The sequence below is a fragment of the Aotus nancymaae genome, unplaced genomic scaffold (genome assembly GCF_030222135.1).
Source record: "Aotus nancymaae isolate 86718 unplaced genomic scaffold, 86718_ANA_hifiasm-v0.15.2.pri h1tg000077l, whole genome shotgun sequence".
Classification (NCBI taxonomy): domain Eukaryota; kingdom Metazoa; phylum Chordata; class Mammalia; order Primates; family Aotidae; genus Aotus; species Aotus nancymaae.
The window spans coordinates 16503669-16524831 of NW_026988492.1; the positions used below are offsets into that span (position 1 = coordinate 16503669).

At 38.5% G+C, this 21163-nt stretch overlaps 1 protein-coding gene across 1 annotated transcript in view; it reads right to left on the reverse strand.

Annotated features, from left to right (window-relative positions):
• MRC1 (mannose receptor C-type 1) overlaps positions 1 to 21163 on the reverse strand; it is a 104511-nt gene that overhangs the window by 23015 nt on the left and 60333 nt on the right. The window contains exons 13-22 of the mRNA XM_064368391.1: positions 18790 to 18917; positions 18228 to 18315; positions 16644 to 16788; positions 14707 to 14748; positions 13299 to 13462; positions 9485 to 9552; positions 7240 to 7340; positions 6407 to 6552; positions 5904 to 6018; positions 1576 to 1742 (exon numbers count right to left, since the gene is read on the reverse strand). Of these exons, the coding sequence (XP_064224461.1) occupies positions 1576 to 1742; positions 5904 to 6018; positions 6407 to 6552; positions 7240 to 7340; positions 9485 to 9552; positions 13299 to 13462; positions 14707 to 14748; positions 16644 to 16788; positions 18228 to 18315; positions 18790 to 18917 (1164 nt within the window). The remainder of the gene's footprint in view (positions 1 to 1575; positions 1743 to 5903; positions 6019 to 6406; positions 6553 to 7239; positions 7341 to 9484; positions 9553 to 13298; positions 13463 to 14706; positions 14749 to 16643; positions 16789 to 18227; positions 18316 to 18789; positions 18918 to 21163) is intronic.

Genomic DNA, 21163 nt, shown 5'->3' on the forward strand with positions numbered 1-21163 from the left:
ATCAGAGAAGTAAAGACACAAAAGAATGGCTACTCCACAGACAGAGCAACCCCAGGGGCTGCTGACTGGCTCCATCACCAAAATGTATTCACCCGGCAAATAGCTACCAAAATATTAATGGTTATAAAAATGCCATTTTGAGCAGATCGTTTTTCTACTCAGACCATTTTTTGTTGCTTATTTGACAAAGTCCAAACTCCATCATAGTGCATGTAAATCTCTCTAAATTCTGCTTTCCACCTTTTGAAGCTTACTTCTGAAACTTCTTTTTCTGCATAAAACTCCTGCTACATTCAAAGCCACTTACTCTATTTGCCAAAACACATCTTGCATCTCTTGCTTGAAGACTTTGCCCACCTTCACCATCTAACATGGCCTTTCTCATCCTTTTGCTAAGATCCCCTAATAATTATGTTTTAAAATTCTTGAAACAAAGACCCAGCTGGGTATGGTGGCTCATGCCCGTAATCCCAGCACTTTGGGAGGCTGAGGCATGTGGATCACTTGAGGTCAAGAGTTGGAGACAACGCTGGCCAATATGGTAAAACCCCATCTCTACTAAAAATGCAAAAATTAGTTGGGCATGGTGGCATGCACCTGTAATCCCAGCTACTCCTGAGGCTGAGGCAGGAGAATCTTTGAACCTGGGAGATGGAGGTTGCAGTGAGCCAAGACTGTGCCACTGCACACCAGCCTGGGCAGCAGAGTGAGAGACTCCATCTCAACAACAACAACAAAAAAGAAACAAAAACCCATAGTTGATTCTTTTTCATAGTTCTTCCCTCTACCATGACATGCAAAGACAGTGTCTAGCACATAAGGCACCATAGATGTGTACTCACTGATCAAATCACCCCATCCCATAGTGAGTTTCTTTCCTCTTAGCTACTATAATGCTTATATCTGATCCTGTCATTAGACATGCTCGTTTCTTTCCTATCTTCCTTCTTATATAAGATTTGTGGTCTAGTTTAAGTGTACACACTTGTAAGGTAAAAACAAAATCTTCCATTTCTTCATGCTTTTTACAGTCCCCAACGTGGTGTTTGATGTTGATAAGTTGACTGTTGAATTATATAAGAATAAAAGTAGTAAGATAAAGAAGCAATCTATCTCCCAGGTTAATGTACAAAAGCATTTGGCACAAAATAAGCTGTCTACAAATGTTAGCTCATGAAAATGATGGATGATGATGATGATGTGATCTTTAGAAGCAATAGTAGCTTCCAGGGCTACACCCCAAATACTACAATAGCTGCAAGGGATAAGGGGAAGGTGATGCAAAGAAAGTTGGTAACTCTACATTGAAGTGTTTCTTCTGATTGCAAGTTAGGCTCAGAATGGAACTGGGTTTCCCGATCCCTCACTATCGCCACTTCCCCAAGCCAAAGATTTTTTAACTGAATTTATACCCTTTCCCTCAAATTCAGCTCAGTCTGAAACAGGTAAAATCTGCAAGCATGGACCAGATCAAGAAGTATTCTGGTAGATTCGTTCATGGAAAATTAATCAATAAGATGATAACCCCATGCAAGCTGATAGTGTGTAGAGAGGTGACCTGAAACTGATACTTACATCTTCATAAGAAAGACTGCTTCTTCTTCCACCAGGGTAGCCTTTCCCCCAGTTTGTGTAGTGAACTCCTCGCCCATCTGTCCAAAGGAACATGTGTTCTGAATTGACATCATTCAGCCCAGTCCAGGCACTGAAAGTGGAGTCCTTCATATGATAGGTAAGAAATGCTGAAAGAAAATTTTATGAAATAATTTTAAACTTTGAGAGTAAATACTCAAAATATGGAAAATATTCAAAATATATTAATTTCAAAATACTGAGCATGTGATTTGTCATTATTATTATTTAAAAACACTTACCATGAAAACAAAGACATCCTAATATCAGCATTGCGTTATCACTTGAGCTTTGAACTTGAAAAATTTCTCACAATAAAAGTCTAGGTTTTATCTAGGCCATTGAAGACACTTGTGCAGTTGTACCCTGCCCGAGGGCTCCATTCTGTGTACCCCATCTGGGTTTTGGCTGCCTACAACCACAATCTTTCCTAATTCATAAAAAGTCACCGTATGGGTTAGTGACTGTCCTGACTCTGTAAATAAAATAATCTGATTTATATAACAACTATGGGACAGAGGACTCTTAACTCAGACAAGTTCTGAAAAAATAAAAACTGTCAAAACAAGAATCATTAGGCTGTTGATATGCTTCGGCTCTGTGTTGTCACACAAATCTCACATGGAATTGTAATAATCCCCATGTATTGTATTAGGATGGGACCAGGTGAAGGTAATTGAATCATGGGGGAGGTTTCTCCCATGCTGTTCTAATGATAGTGAACGAGTTCTTACAAGAGCTGATGGTTTTATAAGGGGCTTTTCCTGCTTTGCTTTGCACTTCTCTCTCCTACTGCCACGTGAAGAAGGACGTGTTTGCTTCCTCTTCCACCATGTCTAAGTTTCCTGAAGCCTCCCAAGACATGTGGAAGTGTGAGTCAATTAAATCTCTTTCCTTTACAAATTACCCAGTTTCTGGAAGCTCTTTATAGTAGCGTGAGAACACACTAATATAGCTGTCAAATTATCAGTATCTCAGATTGCCAAACCGAAAGTTTCCCAGTTAAGATTCCTCCTGGGGTTGGGGAGCAATCCCTGGAGATCAGTTGGCCCTCTACTCAGTGTGCTTGGACCAAGGGGACCATCCTGAGGCTAAAGTGCTCACATCAGGGGCTGGGCATGGTGGCTCATGCCTGTAATCCCAGTGCTTTTAGAGCAGAGACAGGAAGATTGCTTGAGGCCAGGAGTTCAAGATCAGCCTGGGCAACTTGATGACACCCTGTCTCTACAAAGAAATACAAAAATTAAAGAAGCATGGTGGCATTCACCTGTAGCCCCAGCTTCTCAAATGGCTGAGGCAGGAGGATCACTTGAGCCCAGGAGGTTGAGGATGCAGACAGCCATGGTTGTGCCACTGCACTCCAGCCTGGGTGACAGAGGGAGACCCCATCTCTACACAAATCAATCAATAATAAAGTGCTCGCATCACTATAGAATATGGCTTCTTGTTTCTTTATCAATTCTGTGGCCAAGAGGATGGTGGCAAACATCCAGGAGACATAAATGGTTGCATTGTATGTATGCCCCTCCCCTTCCCTCAGCCCACCTCCAGGCCTCCCATGGAAGCTGCCATCTGAGGCCAATGCCACCACCTGAGCCATTAACTCCTAGACCGACAAGTACCTATTCTACCCAACAACAATTTGCAAACATTTACACTTAAACACGTCTCCTGAATGTAAATAGGAAATGGTATGACTAAGTACTCAGGGTTACTAATAGAAAATGCAAAATAGAAATCTGCAGAGATATAATTATCTGTGTATTCATGAACAAACAATTTCATGGAAGAGCCATTGCTATACACTTACTCTTTCTGCAGAGTAGAAGAGGTAGTTACCATCTCACTCAGAGACCTCTGTTTTTCTCGGTTAAATAAGGATTTTAAAAAAATTCTTCCAACATTTTTCAGAAAAGAAGAAGAGCATGGGTACAGCCAGCTATGGTGGCTCACACCTGTAATCTCAATAATTTGAGAGGCCAAGGTGGGAGGATCACTTGAGGTTAGAAGTTTAAGGCCAGCCTAGGCAACATATCAAGACCCTCTCTCTACAAAATTTAAAAATTAGCCAGGTATGGTGGTGCATGCCTGTAGTCCCAGCTACTCAAGAGGCTGGAACCGGATTGCTTGAGCCCAGGAGTTGGGGGCTGCAGTGACCTATAATTGCATCACTGCTCCCCAGCCTGGGTGGTCAGGCGAGACCCTGTCTCTAAAAAGAAAAGGGCATGGATAGATATTTGTTTTGGTTTGATTTTGTTTTCTAAATAAGATCATAACTTTTGCCTCATCCCCAGCTTGAAATAAAACGTGGAAAAGCTCTACCTGCCAAGATTCAGCACTTTTTTTCTGCCAACAACCACAATAAGAATTCAACGACGTGTGCCTGTTTTGCCAGGAATAATGTTATTTTATCTGAAAATTGTTTCCTTCTGCACATCTCTATTATCCAGTTTCAATTTCGTTATGCCAGGAATCAGCACTTTGTGGTTAAGAGAGGAAATCAATTACTGTGTTTCTCTGCTGGGTAGCTAAGCCCAAAACGGGGTAGGCCAGTTGGAGAAATGTAAATGTTATGTTCTTATACTGTGTGCTTTGGTCTGACCCTTTTCTTTCAGTGCCTGACAAATTGCTCAACTTGTCAAATGTTCTCAGTGAAAGCTTGGTTGATTTATTGTACCACGTGTTCTAAGAGAGCACATGGCGGCATTCATAAAGGCAAATAAACTTGTGAGAGCGCACCCTACATGATTCTAATGTCTTTCTTATTTCCTTTGTTTTTCTTATATTTTCCTTCTCATATCATTTTTGAAATAAATGATTCTAGAAGTCAGATAATCTCAGAACCAAAAGAGAAATTACAGAATATTCAGTCTATATGTCTCCTACCATGTCCTTATAAAGTTATATATGTAACTAACAACTGTTGAACATCTTCTACGGTATATAACAGCCAACATACAGGACAGTCTAGCATCCATTTGAGTATTTTCCAGTGTAAGAATTTTCAAAGCCCTTTAGAAACTTCACCTTCCTCATAAATCAGTCTATACAATCGGTTCTGTAACAATGCCCCCCCTAATTTTGAGCCTAAATCTATTTCCCTGTGACCGTCACTCACTGGCTCCAGGTCTTCCATCTGAGGCGACACAGGGTGATCTTTTAAAGTCCACATCCTCTTTCCCAAGCTGTAAAACCTGAGCGTATTTCAACCCTGACTCATTTGCAGTGATTTCCAAACTCTCTATCAGTTTAGTCTGAATCTCCTGCAGTTGGTCAACACCTCCTTAAATGGCGAGTCACAGTTTAACCTAATACCTATTTCTGTGGAGGCATCCACAGAAATATCATGTAGAAATGGTGGGTACATTTCTTTTCATGACAATATCATGATATTTACCATCTGCTCTATGGATATGGTGACTATTCTTCTTCATAGTTCTGGTTTATTTTCATGTTTTATCAAAAACTGTTTCGAAGACAGGTATGGTGGCTCACACCTGTAATCCTAACACTTTGGGAGGCTGAGGTGGGAGTTTAAGACCAGGCTGGGCAACATAGTGAGACTCTGCCTCAAAAAAAAAAAAAACACCACCACCAACAACATTAAAAAAAAATTAGCCAAGCATTGTGGCCCAGGTCTGTCCCAGCTACTCAGAAGACTGAAGCAACAGGATTGCTTGAGCTTAGGAGTTCAAGACTGCAGTGAGCTCTAATCACACCACTGTACTCCAGCCTGGGCAACAAAGTGAGAAATTGCCTCAAAAAAAAAAAATCAAAATTTGTTCAAAGTTCCTATTTAAAATAGAAGTTTTGTTGCATTACAAGTTGTATGATCAAGTGACTAGAAGAACAATAAATGGGAAAGCAGCAATTTTTCATCTTAATTCTTAAGTTCTCTTCTTTGATTCTTTGGGAGCAAACTGATTTGGCAGAAAGCTGGACAGGCCTGGGTTTGATTCCCAGCTCTACCGCTTAATAGGCAAGCTCCTTCACTCAAGGTCTCTACACACCATTTCCTCACTCACAAAATGGGTTCATAATACCTGCTTCTTAGAGTTGTGACGACTTTATATAAGGACTTTATGTAAAATAAACAGCCCAATATGGGCTGTAATTGAATAAAATAGCTTCAATAAGCATTTGATTTTTCCCACTCTCTTAGCTTTTACACTGGAAAACAAAAAAGTCAGTTACTGTCAGCAATATTTTTCCATTTTGCAGTCAAAATTCCGTATTTAAATGCATCACTGACTGCAAAATGGCCTACATACCTTGCTCTTTTTCATTTTGTATGGAGACAAGATTCCCTCCAAAGCCTATACAAGCTTTTCGTGCCTCCTGCCAATTTTTTCTTTCTTCTTTAACAAATCCAAAGATTTTGAAACACTGAGATGAAAGGAGGAGGGGAGAAAAACCACAGGGGTTAATTAAAGATGATAAACTTTGCTCTACAAAAAACAAAATTATTCATGAAGATGACAGCTAAATCAGAATTTTCTCACAACCAAGTGGAGATTTTTTAAATTGTTAGTTTTATGATCCACCCACTTTCTTTGCAAAGTTTTACTCTCCCTTGGGATAAGGGGTACTTGGATGCGAATAATATCTCAAGTATGCTCTCAATTTCCATAAAGCGTTTGTCACGTGAATCTTCACCTAGCCTTGCCAAAAATTTTCTAAACTGATGAGGTTAGCAAAACTTAACTTGAGCTGAAAGATCTTCGTCACTCTCCATACTGATCAGTGCCAAGATTGCAACTAGTTCTCCTAGTACCTTGTTGTTGTAGAAATTCCAATCTTCCTTGCATCCCGATGGGACCGAGGGTGCGGTAGGCATAACTGTGGTAGCATTGATGCTACTGTTATGTCGCTGGCAAATGAAGGCATTTGGATAGCCACAGTTAATGTCATTCCAAAACCCTGGCAAAGAAAAAAATAGATTTACCTGTTTATGTTTAAAAACATTATTTTAAAAAATATATTTGTATTCTGCAAAAATTCTCAAAAATTATTTAGACTATAATCAAACTTTATTTTTACATGTGACTAGAGGTATCCACACAATATCCTTTTGTTCTTTTACTTAAACTAACAATAGTTCTGCTTTACAGAGAGCATTCTATGAACCAAACATGTCCTTGATATTGCAGATGTATTATCTAAATGATAATACCCAATAATAATAACCTAACAATAGCTAAGCTTTGTATACACCAAGCATCTGCATAGTATTTTAGATGTATGATTTCATTTTGCCTTCTTAATAATCTACAGATTCTGTCATTATTCTCATTTTGCAGAATAATAAGGAGCTAGAGAGAAATAAATGAGAGAGGTAAACAAATTCCGGATTATTTTTTTCAAATCAGAACGTGAAAAAATGGTTTCTAATTTGGGAAGAATTGAGAAGATTAATTATGTCATTTACTAATGTAAATATTAAGCCTCCATTCTTCTTACAAATTGAACTGTTATGCTGCTAAAATTACAATTCTCCTTTATTCTATCTTTTTATCTTGCCTAAAGTAAGCACATACTTTTAGTCTAGGGATGTGGCAAATGACAGACCACACCACAAAGCAAATTCAAAATGCATTACTTGCCTACCTGAATTTGAATACATGGTCACGCAGTTTTCATCCTCGTTTGCAAAATTGGGTTCACCTGTGGCCCAAGACACATAATCCACTTTGCTTCCATCCATCCAACTGGAAAAGAAAATTCAGGCATTTTGCAATGATCCAATCATTAGAATAATTGGATACAGTCCAGGTGCAGGTGGCTCACGCCTGTAATCCCAGCACTTTGGAAGTACAAGGTGAACAGATCACCTGAGCCCAGGAGTTCGAGACTAGCCTGTCCAACATGGCGAAACCCCTTCTCTACTAAAAATGAAAAAAAAAAAAATTAGCCTGGTGTGTGGTGGACTCCTGTAATTCTGGCTACTCGAGAGGCTGAGGCTGGAGAATCACTTGAACCCAGGAGGCAGAGGCTTCAGTGAGCAAGATAGTGCCATTACATTCCATCCTGGGCAACAAAAGTGAAACTCCGGAGAGAAAGAAAGAGAGAGACAGAGAGAGAATAATTGTCTACGGCCTACTAGTGGGACAGGACAAGTCAACCTAGAAGAGAGAGACCCCCAGACAGTGGCAGGAAAACTCCCAATGCCTGAGTATTCATTGTGTCCCATGCATCATGCTTCTCGGTAGCAACCCTGATGCCATGGCCAGGCTATCCTCTCTTCCCTCCCAGGAAGAAACCACCTTTAGTTGCAAAGTGGAGACTTCAATTACTCTGGAAGTGAGCCAGAGACAAAAATCCTCCCATCGTACTCCCGGGCATGATTCCCACAAAACCAAACCACCCATGAAGAGACAGAGTGTACAGAATTTCTCATCAGGCTCATTATCTGATTCTCGTATTTACTCTAGTTCCTTGTAATGTAGGTGGGCTAAACTTATGTCTATAAATTACAGAAATTCAGAGACTGTGAGAGCCAGAAGGGGACTGACCATGAGATCATCGAATTTGACCTTTTCACTTTAGAAATGATAAAATGATGTTCCTCATCCAAAGGAACATTCAACATTTTTGCTTTTTAAAAATAATGACTCAGTGGGGTATGGTGGTGCTTGACTATGGTCCCAGCTACTCAGGAGGCTGAAGTGGAAGGATTGCTTGAACCCAGGATTTTGAGGCTGCAGTGAGCTGTGATCACCTCACTGTACTCCAGCCTGGGCTACAGAGTGAGACCTGTCTGAAAAATAGAAAAGAAGAAGAAAGAAGAAAGAAGGAAGAAGAGGAGGAGGAGAAGGAGGAAGAAAAAGAGGAAGAAGAAGAAGAAGGAGGAGAAGGAGGAGGAGGATCTTGAATTTAGGTCTCTGTTGCTCAAAGATGGCACCAGCAGTCCCCTGGACACACGGGGCTAAAAAATCTGTACATGAGCCAGGAAGACATAGCTCATCTTCAAACTCTAGAGAATATGTGTATTAATGTACAAGAGAAAAAAAACTTAAAATGCATTAATTTCCTCATGTCCCTACAGCTTTTTCTGGCTCCTATATCTAATAGAAAACAGTACAATCATTCTTTTAAAGGAAAAGTATTGTCCAGGCGCAGTGGTGTAATCCTAGCACTTTGGGAGGCCAAGGCGGGCGGATCATGAGGTCAGGAGATTGGGACCATCCTGGCCAACACGGTGAAACCCTGCCTCTACTAAAATACAAAAAATTAGCTGGGTGTGGTGGTGCACGCCTGTAGTTCCAGCTACTTGGAAGGCTGAGGCAGGAGAAGCACTTGAACCCGGGAGGCAGAGGTTGTGGTAAGCCAAGATCGTGCCACTGCACTCCAGCCTGGCGACAGAGCAAGACTTCGTCTCAAAAATAAATGAATAAAAAGGGAAAATATTTCATGCAATTGAAAGTGTGCTTCAAAATAGTGCTGCTAACATAGGAACAAGGAATAGGAAAGGATACTATGGTTCCCGGCAGCAAGGTTAGCAAGGTTATCGTCCCAGATGAGACTGTAAATTTTTAAATGAGTTCAGTATTTGTACATGTCTAAAACAACAATGCTTTAGTAGATGATTTACTGACAGATGATGACATCGGAAAACAAAGAAAAATGTAGTTTTGCAAAACTGAATCCAATTTTGAGTTGTTTGGAATTTACAGTGCTGAAAATATTTAATAGAATTACTTTAAATTCTTTTTTTTTAAGTTTTTTTTTTTCAATTGAGAATGCTGTAGGAGTTTTAAAAATGCATTTCACAAAGCAAAAATCTCAAAATAACTCATAGCTATTTGTCAGAATGCTACCCCAAGCAAAATTTCTTTTAGCTTGATATACTCACGCAAATGTTTTATCCAAGCTGATCAATAAACCAATAAAATATGCGGACTGTGCATCATTTCTGTTTACCTGAAACATGGAAGTTTACATATAGTTTAACTTAGAATCACACAATCAGCAAGTTCTTAAACAAAACATACATATTAATGAGGCAGCCTAATCGAAACCTTTTCTAGAAAGGAATTTACGCAGAAATGTAGTACATTTTACACTATGTTCTACCTAGAAATAAAATAGGAAAAATATGCACACATTTTAATAATTTGAATTTGTAAAGCCGGAGTCTTTTCTTTGATGCATAATCTTATAATCCTGACTGGCTACTTTGTTTTAAAGAATGTCTTCAATGATGTAATTATCATAGACATTTAATATTTTAAACAATGATATAAGGTATTTGCCTTACGAATTCGAGTTATTAAATTGTGTACGAATTTTTCTCACTTATATAAAAAAGAATAATCATATATATGATTTATTTTACATCATTATAAATATGATATCATTATAATAATAATAAATACATATCATTATAAATATATGATACATGTAAAATAAATCTACATGTCAAATATATATATTAAAAATAACCCTGTGGGACATGGTGGTGCGCACCTATAGTCCCAGCTACTCAGGAGGCTGAGGTGAGAAGATTGATATGTATAATATAATATACATTATACATATATTACATATATTTTATATACATTTATAAATTTATTTTACATGCATCATATATTTATTTTATACATATTATTCAAATATTTATTTTATGTCTTTTTTTAATGTATAGATTACATATTTATTATAATTTATATCTGTGTATGAGCCAGAAGGATATATCTGTTCTTCAAACTTGGGAGAACATGTATATTCATGAACAAGGAAAGGAACCCCAAAATGTATTAATTTCATTATAATGTACTATTTCACTATATAGATATAGATATATTTGATTTTGATATATGTAGGTGCAATATTAGAAAACATCTTGAGAATTTCAAAGCAAGTTATATCCGCAAGATGATGTTGAGTCAGAGTACACTCTAGTACCTTTATAAATCAAATAAATTTTTAGTCTTCCAGTATTGTTCAACTTATTTTTTCCTGACCTCTCTCTTAACCTCCTCTCTGGCAGTGCGGCCATGAAGAATTTTAATCAGAAAGATACTGAGCAAAGCACTCTGAGAAAAAATAAATTATACCTTCAGTTATAGGTATATCAATAGTATCACAATTTTGTCACAACCAAGAAAGATGACTATAATAAATAATCAAACTGTGTTATATTTTGGCCAACAATTTGGGCCAAGTATGCCAGATTTTTAAATTAAAAATTAAGCTGTATGATACGCCAAGGGTCCAGGACTGACATATAACAACTAATTAAGAATTATAATCTTTGCAAATCTGATTAGTGAACTCAAAGCCATCAAGTATGGATCTTCACAAAATTCAAGCTAAAAAATGGTTCTGGGGCTGGGCACAGTGGCTCAAACCTGTAATCTCAGTAATTTGGGAGGCCAAGGCAGGTGGATCACTTGAGGTCAGGAGTTGGAGATGAACCTGGACAACATGGTGAAACCCCATCTCTACTAAAAACAAAATATTAGCTGGGCATGGTGGCGGGCACCTATAATCCCAGCTACTTGGAAGGCTGAGGCAGGAGAATTGCTTAAACCTGAGAGGTGGAGGTTGCAGTGAGCAGAAATCACACCACTGCACTCCAGCCTGGGTGACAGAGTGAGACTCACCTCATTCATATTAAATGATATTGCCCATTCAATATCACACTGAAGGGGCAAAAACTGGAAGCATTCCCTTTGAAAACTGGCACAAGATAAGGATGCCCTCTCTCACCACTCCTATTCAACATAGTATTGGAAGTTCTAGCCAGAGCAATCAAGCAAGAAAAAGAAATAAAGGGTATTCAGTTAGGAAAAGAGGAAGTCAAATTGTCCCTATTTGCAGATGACATTATTGTATATTTAGAAGACAATCATGTCGTCTCAGCCCAAAATCTCCTTAAGCTAATAAACAATTTCAGCAAAGTCTCAGGATACAAAATCAGTGTGCAAAAATCACAAGCATTCTTATACACCAATAACAGACAAACAGAGAGCCAAATCATGAGTGAACTCCCATTCACAATTGCTACAAAGAGAATAAAATACCTAGGAATACAAATAACAAGGGACGTGAAGGACCTCTTCAAGGAGAACTACAAACCACTGCTCAAGGAAATAAGAGAGGACACAAACAGATGGAAAAATATTCCATGCTCATGGTTAGAAAGAATCAATATTGTGAAAATGGCCATACTGCCCTAAGTAATTTATAGATTCAATGCTATATAATAATAATAATAAAAGAATATACATGAAGAAGGTGGGGCGCAGTGGCTCATGCCTGTAATCCCAGCACTTTGGGAGGCCAAGGTGCGTGGATCAGCTGAGGTCAGAACTTTGAGACCAGCTTTGCCAACATGGTGAAACTCCATCTCTACTAAATATACTGAAGTTAGCCAGGCGTGGTGGCATGCACCTGTTGTCTCAGATACTTTGGAGGCTGAGGCAGGAGAATTGCTTGAACCTGGGTGGCAGAGGTTGCAGTGAGCTGAGATCACACCACTGTATTCCAGCTTGGGCAGCAGAGCAAGACTCCTTCTCAAAAAAACCAAAAAATCAAAAAAGGATATTCTTGAAGACTTAATCCAACTACCAATAGGCAATGTCCCAGAAGATTGTAACCTTATAGGGACTTGTGCACTAGGGAATAAATTGTTGAAACTGAGGGGAAAAAAAGTAACCAAAACAAAAGATTGAGTTCTGCAATTCTGCACTAAATATTTAAACAACAGAGGGTAACTTCTGTTACAGTCTCCTCCTCCTCCTGCATTCCCATCTTTACCTTGACCTCTGGAGGTGCAAATTCAGCACATAATTAGAAATTTTACTATGGGGTAGCAATTATAGACACTATGTTTATCATATGTCACTGTTCCATCCTTAAATCAATGATGTTCTATGAAAAAATGCTCAACATCACTAATTATCAGAGAAACATAAATCAAAATCACAATGCGACACCATCTTACTCCTGCAAGAATGACCATAATTAAAATATCAAAAAATAATAGATGTTGGCATGGATGTGGTAAAAAGGGAACACTTTCGCACTGCTGGTGGGAATGGAAACTAGTACAACCACTATGGAAAACAATATGAAGATTCCTCAAAGGACTAAAAGTAGAAATACCATTTGATCCAGCAATCCCACTACTGAGTATCTACCCAGAGGCAAAGAAGTCATTATATGGAAAAGACATTTGCACACACATGTTTATAATATTGTACAATTTGCAATTGAAAAAATATGGAACCAGTCTAAATGCCCATCAGCCAAAGAGGAGATAAAGAAAATGTGGTATATACCTATCATGGACTACTACTCAGCCATAAAAAGGAATGAAATAATGACATTCACGGCAACCTGAATGGAGTCAGAGACCATTATTATAAGTGAAGTAACTCAGGAATGGAAAACCAAACATCATATGTCGGTTACTCTTAATTGGAAGCTAAGCTATGAGGATGCAAAGGCATAAGAACGATACAATGGACTTCAGGGACTCGGGGACAGGTAAGAGGGGAGTGAGGGATAAAAGACTATACATTCAGTACAGTGTACACTGCTCGGGTGACGGGGGTACCAAAATCTCACAAATCACCACTAAAGAACTTTTCCATACATCCAAACACAACCTGTTCCCCAAAAACTATTAAAATTTTTAAAAAGATTATTGATGTTCTTACATATTTCCATAGAAACTTCTTTTCACTTTCACTCTGAATAGAAACAAGATCACCAAAATTCCTCTTGCAAAATGCTCGTGCATTGTCCATGGTTTCCTTCTCTTTGCTGAAATAATACTGCCGGTCTTTGTAAATAACCCACCCATCTTCAGTGACTGGTGGATCTGAAAAGTTAATCACAAAAAGCAAAGAGTTTTACATAGACAAATTCAAGCATCTGTTGTGTATACCACACAAAAGTGAAAGGGATAGAGTTGCTATATCAAGAGGTATCTGCAACTCTGACAGACCAGAATAGCAGAATGTCTACATCAAATACAGACATTTGAACCCTCAGGTCAGGTATCCACTTTCTATCAATTCAGTAAAAATGACCCATTTTGTATTCCCAGCTAAGTTCCATATGTTATTATTGGGTAAAAGAACTCCTGGTGTCACTTTCATCAATACAATAGCATAGCTTGGAGGATTTATATACAATGCACCTAAAATGTTCTAGATCAAAGGAGTGGGAACTATGAGAAAGCAGCTTTCACCCCAGTATAAGAAGAAGAAAAAAACTTCTAATAGATGAACTTGGGTGATTCAGGGTAGAAGGAATTCACGTATCAAGTGGGCGCCTGAGGCTTTTTGCAACCCATAAGATTCCATAATTCTGTGCTACAGTAGGCTGAATAAAAGCCCCCCAAAGATACCTAGTTCCTAATCCCTGGAACCTATGAATGTTAGCTTATGTGGAAAGTGGGACTGCATAGGCATGATTAAGTTAGGATCTTGAGATGGGAGAGTTACCTTGGATTGATTAGGTGGGCCTAAATGTAATAACAAGTACCCGTATGGAGAGGGGTGGAGGGAGATTTGACTACAAGAGAAGGAGGCAATGTGATCACTGGAAGAAGACGCTACATTGCTGGTTTTGGAGGAAAGGGCCATGGGCTGATGGCTCATATAGTGCAGCTCTAGATGCTGGTAAAGGCAAGAAAAGAGATTCTCCTTTACAGCCCCTAAAGGGAGCATGGTCCTGCCAACATCTGGATTTTGGCACAGTGAAACTGATTTCAGATTTCTGACTTCCAGAACTGTAAGAGTAACTGCGTGTTATTTTAAGTCACCAAGTTCCTGATAATTGGTTACAGCAACCACTGGACACTAATATATATGCTAAAGAAGGAGGAGCCCAGGACCTTGGAACTGATTCATGAACCTTTGAGAAACTGTATTACCATGCCTTATGTTTGTACATATGAGCTTCTCTCTGGAGATGAAGACCCAAACTTCCATGACATTCTCACTCAAAGGTATTAAGGACTTCTGCTCTACCTTCCTAGGGCAAGTAATTTTTTCACTGAGAAAGGAGAGAGACAGGGAAAGGGTTATCAGTATAGAGATCAGAAAATAAAACACCTACTGTCTTGAGGAGCTGGCGTTGGCTCAGGTTTTGGTGTTTGTCCTGTAAAACAAGAGAAAAGTAGAAACACCTTGTGCTTAAACTTCTGCTAATTACATTTCCTTCTATTTTCTCTATTTTCACTATTTTCATTAGTCAATATTGTTAAAAACTTAGTTATTCTCTTTTTATTCCCTTCCCTTTCTTTCTCCAATTTGTACATCATGCCATGGAGAGGAGAACGAAGGAAAAGAGAATTAGAAGTCAAGAATTAAACAAACTAGGTACAATAAAAGCCACCAGATACTAAAACACAGTTTTTAGGCACTAGTAGCATCATATAAAGGAAAAAAAGGAACACAAGTTTTGGAATCAGAAGGCCTGGCTTTAAATCCCAAGCCTGGGTTTAAATCATTTAGCCTAGGGCCGGGCGCGGTGGCTCACGCCTGTAATCCCAGCACTTTGGGAGGCAGAGGCAGGTGGATCACGAGGTCAAGAGATCGAGACCATCCTGGTCAACATGGTGAAACCCCATCTCTACTAAAAATACAAAAAATTAGCTGGGCATAGTGGCGCGTGCCTGTAATCCCAGCTACTCAGGAGGCTGAGGCAGGAGAATTGCCTGAACCCAGGAGGCGGAGGTTGTGGTGAGCCAAGATCGCGCCATTGCACTCCAGCCTGGATAACAAGAGTGAAACTCCGTCTCAAAAAAAAAAAAATTATTTAGCCTAAATTTTGTTGACTAAACAAAATAGCTTGTGAAAATATGTGAGCTATTGGTATGTCATGGGTGCTTAAGAGATGTTAGTTTTCAGTCAGACATCTTATAATTAGCTGTGAAATTATGATTTCATGATCTGAAACAATTAAATGTGAACTATTTATTTATAAAATAGGAAACGTATTTTCTTTAAGGAAATATATTTTTCTTAAATGTATGGTTTACTAAAAGTTAAATGAAATATTTTTCTTTCCAGGTAGTTAATGACATATCTGGATTGTGTTAGAAGCTTATAAAGGGACTCAGGTTACTTAGCTTTTGGGTTAATGGATTTAACATCTGTAAGAGAAGAGCTACAATAATGCAAAGAGGATACTAGCCATTGGTAGCTAAGAGACCTTTAAAGGACAACTGGCCACCATTGACTTCTTCTATTCTGGAATCTTTGAAAGCAATAATCTAAGCAGGAGGATGGAGAAGAAACAGAGCAGTAAGGCATCTCCAGCCGTAGAGCTGCAATGGTTGCCAAGATTCTCTATCAGCAGAGGGCAATGCGGTCCCATTTATCCATTTACAACAGAGGTGTTGATGTATATTTTGGTTAGAGGGTAGGGTTGTTTATTTGCTCATTGGTTTGTTGTTTTTTCTTAACATTAGAACTCGATCTTCTGGCCTGACTTGGATACGCAGAACTTTCTGAGTCCCAGATAATGACTGCCAGCATGCATACTGTCTGACCATCAATAACATGGTGGCGCTAATAGCATCAGAGGTCACTCCAGGGTGATTGTTCACTGTGTTGAACATTTATCCGAGAAATCAATAGTTAGAATATTCAGACTTGGGGAAACATTCACCTATTTGATGATTAACATAGGTCAGGAAGGTGAAAATTCCAAAACAGAAATTGCATTTGCATTATTCTGTTTACAGCATAGGACAGCCACAGACTTCCGCTGCTATTGAACCTGGGCCAGGATCAGAGCTGCTCATGGGAACTATTCGGGAGAACATGACTCTTGCCCAGAATTCCCAGGTGGCTTTTTGATCTTCTCTGTTCCTTTGGCACATTTATCTGTGCTTACCGACTTCATCCTTATCCTGTGTGATGATGGCCCTTGACAGTTCCCTGATTATGTTATTTTGTTTGTTTGCTTCTGCTAATAAAGGAAAGATACTAGGGTGTCAGGAGGTTAGTCTACCAAGCTGAGATAAAGGAGAAAATAGGTGATCATACCTTTGCGTATCTGGCAAATCCAGTTGTTAAGGTGTTCACAATTAATATCATTCCAAGTCATACCAGGTTCTCCTTTCAGCTCACCACAGTATTCAACATTTTGATAATTATTAGGTTCTCCAAAAGCCCAGTTTTCATATGAAACCTATATTAGAAAAATCAAACTACCACAATTAACCATTTATGTCAGGTCAATGTCAATCATTCATCCAAACAGAAAAGGAAAGATATGTTCACATTTACTTTATTTTCACAATAGCTTTGCTTTTTTTTTTTTTTTGGAATTTCACTCTTGTCACCCAGGCTGAAGTACAGTGGTGTGATCTTGGCTCACTGCAACTTCTGCCTCCTTGGTTCAAGCGATTCTCCTGCCTCAGCCTACTGAGTAGCTGGGATTATAGGTGCCCACCACCATGCCCAGCTAATTTTCATATTTTTGGCAGAGACAGAGTTTCACCATGTTCACCAGGCTGGTCTTGAACTCCTGACCTCAGGTCATCTACCCACCTCGGCCTCCCAAAGTGCCAGGATTACAGGTATGAGCCACTATGCCCGGTCAATAGCTTTGCTTTGAAAGCACCGTTTACAAACATGCGTAGATAAGAAACAGCTTTCATTACATGGAAACTTGAGATGTTGAATACAGTACCCTAATGATTATTATAAAATTTTCTTTACTCTTATTAAATAGAATGGATCCAAGGGCCACAAAGGGGTGGTTTATATATAGAAAAAGCTTGGCAACAAAGTTCCACTTCTCCATGTTGGGAGTTCCTAAATTTACAACCCATTGGAAAGGATAATATTTCAGTGTATTGTTGGAAGTTTCCTCTTTATTAAATATGTAAGATAAAGAAATATAATTAATTCTTCTTGCAGAAGAAAAAACCCATAAAATAGTGCTAACAGAGCTACTAAACTTTGCCAAAATGAACAGTAGAAACAGAGCCCTGCGTTTAGGTCCTCTATAGAGTTTTCAGTGTGGAATCATAACCCACAGGGTTTTGGTCTAAAGCACAGTGATGTGTTTTCTTGAGATGTAAATATAAAACCCAAATGTCAATGAAGTCATCAAATAAAGCCTTGAAAAGTTGCTGGCGGAAGAAGAACTGAAATTAAGAGGTAGAACTGAAATTATCCAAAATCACTTCTTGTGACGACTAGGGCTTCTAGATATTGCCAGCATGTGCCAGAATCTCTCGCTTCTTCATTTCTGGGAATGGGGAAGTCTGATGAAGCCTAATCATTGTTAATGAGAATATAAAAAATGTTTCCATTTCTATTGTTCTATAAGAGGCTATAAAGCACTCAAGTTTTAGGAAGTTTACCTGCACATCAATTTTGCATGGCCAAATAAACATATTATTTTTTATATACTAGTGGAATGAGTTTTCATTTTCTTTCTTTTCTTTCATCCGGTCAACCATCACTATTCTTTGAATGAATAGAACTGAACTGGAGCAGGGCAGGATAGTGGCTATCATAACGGCCTGTCTTACTAAAAGTTTGAATTAAATAAAAAGATAACACGAAAATAAATACATGATAAAGTAATAAAGTAATACAGTAAGTCAAATTACTCACAGGAGAACCATCACTCCAAGTAAAGCCTTCTGAAGGGCTTCCGTATGTCAATCCCAACCAAAACAGTTCATGGTAGCTTCCACTAGCTCTGTGAAATCCAAAACATAAAGAAAGCATACATTGTTACATGAAACAAGTTCAGTAACTTATGAGGACTAATGACATTTGAAAGTTACCTCCAAAACCTAAATTAGTAGTACCCAAGTAAAGAGATTTAACAGTTAAAGAGCAGACTTATGCAATAGATGTAAGTTTTGGCATATCCCACAAATAACTTAAAAACAGGGCACTGCTTGAGAGTAAATAGTTGGATAGCATTGAAAGACAAATATGTATTGAGCATCTTGTACTTTTATAAAGCAAGTCATCACAGAATTTACACTTATAAAATTAAAGGATTTGAAAGTGAAACCAGATCAAACAGGGCTCACAGATTTGGGAGACGATACAGGTGCTCAAACTAGCATCCTGAGCCAACAATTTCAGAAACAGACAAATTTTCTCAACTTCATAAGCACCAACTAGATAACAAAAAGGACTAGTCCATAAAAATGACACTTACGTTATTAGCCGCCATATTGTTTGCTGTTCCTCTTTGTTACTGATGCTAGCTAGGTCTCCACCCAGAGCTCGACAAAAATCTCGAGATTCAAACCACGTTTTCTTCTCATGTTTTCCTTTTGCAAATAGCTGAAGATGACATGGTTACAAAAATTATTTTATACTTTGTAGTTTATCAAATTAAGAGAAAAAATTATTTACTTTTGATGAGAGTTCATTTACAGAAAAGGAAGACATTTCAATGACCCAAAACAATGCAATTCTTTTGCTTTAAAATCAATTTATGAGTGAATATTTGGGTGACAAAACTTGTGGGATTATTTTGTTGAGAAAATCTTAGAAAATAAAATTATTTTATAGCACAAGAGATATTAGATGAAAATCTTAGGAGCTTTAGGCATATGGGTTAGGTACACAGCTCTTTCTGGAAGACAAGATTAATTTCGTTAAGTATAAAAAGTGGCATTGAGATGGGGAAAAATGAAAGAAGCTTTTGATACAGAGAAAGTAAACATGAATAAGAAGAATTTTAAGGAAAGTAACTTTCCTAAAATTGTGCATAGCGTGTTATTGTGTGTAGCTTAAACAATGAATAACCTAGCAATGTTTCAACATTTTGTTGGTTATGTCCTTCAGTACTGCCTTACATTTTTCATATGGTTGTACATTTTAACAACTATTAAAGCACATGCAACCACAGACACCCATCTGGCAGGGAGTTATGAGCTAAATTAAATTTAAAAGATTATATAATTTAGGAATTGTGCCATATTATTCAGAGGACTGCAGAGAGAACAGTGAAATGCAGTCAACCAGTGACTGTCTGGGACACACCCACCAGTATGCAAACAGTAAAGGAGGTATTTGTGGCCACTGGCTTTTCTAATTCCCATGCACTGCTCCTCATGAGTCATGGCCCCCATATCAGAGGCTTGTGCAAAGAAGAATTTTCTTCCAACATCCATGGTTACCCAAGTTGTCATTACGTAGCCGAAGACAACCTTCACCTTGACCCTAACTTGACTTAAGCTATCTGGACAAAGATGTTTAAGTAAGTATCCACACATCAGTATATTCCAAGACGCCTATGATACCTCAGCTTGCTAGACTATAAGATTTTACTTTCTTAAATAAATTTACTATCAACTGAATTTCATTAATAATTCTCACACCTTAATATTTATAAAGGTGGTCTATATATTTCCAAAAAACCTTAGCCCAAGTACCTCTAAAACCACCTAATTTCTAGTCAAGCACATAATGATTTGTTGAACATCGACCTGGAAATTCTCTCTGCAGAAGCCCCTATTCACTTCTCAGCTCTAGATAAAACTACTGATTCTCTCAAAAAACTGCAATAAATTTCCACAGCCTAACATCCTCAGGTGAAGGCTAGTAATAGGTGAATCTGGCCTTCATGTAGTAACTCAAAAGTTTCCAGAGGTAACAATAAAATACCTGATTTTCTTCGTGTTAGTCCTTAAATAATCCATTTACAAATCTCCTCTGTCTTAACCCAATACATCATCTTCTATGTAAATTATGTTACTAAGTCTGACGGCCAATCTGGATTGAAGACTTCATGGATTCCTATTTCTATTAGTGGGAGTGACCAGCTCAACTAACCACACTCCTCTTGTGTTAGAAAAGACTCCACAGCCTCATCCTGATGCAAATTCCTCATGAGCTTTGCCAAACTGTCTTACAGGGCATGCCATGACCATACACCATTCAAAGGGATTAGATGAAAGAAGTCCAGAGGGCAGGACTAGTGGAGAACAGTATCATTAAGCAGCAGGCAGGTGACATAGTTTGACTGTGTGTCCCCACCCAAATCTCATCTCAAGTTGTAATCCCCACATGTCAAGGAAGGGGCCTGTGACCCCCACACTGAGGGAGGGAAGTGATTGGAATATGAAGGCAGCTTCCCTCACGCTGTCCTTGTGAATGAGTTCTCACAAGATCTGATGGTTTCATAAGTGGTAGCTTCTCCGAGGCTCTCAAATGCTCTTCTCTCCCCCGCCCTTGTGAAGAAGGTGCCTGCTTCCACCTCTGCATTAATTGTAAGCTTCCTGAGGCTTCCCCAACCATGTGGAACTGTGAGTCAATTAACTCTTTCTTTTTTAAATTGCCCAGTCTTGGGTAGTATCTTTATAGCTGTGTGAGAATGGACTAATACAGTAGGTACATTTCTGTATCTGGCTAAGTCTAACCTTCTCTAGAAAGGGTGTGACTTATAAAAGAGAGAGAGAAAAAGACCCCAATCCTTAATTCACTGGGGTTTTTGTTTGTTAGTTTCTGGGTTTCTCCCTTGTTTTGTTTGTTTGGTTGTTTGCTTTGGTGAATTTGATTGCATAAGGAGAAAATTAATGACC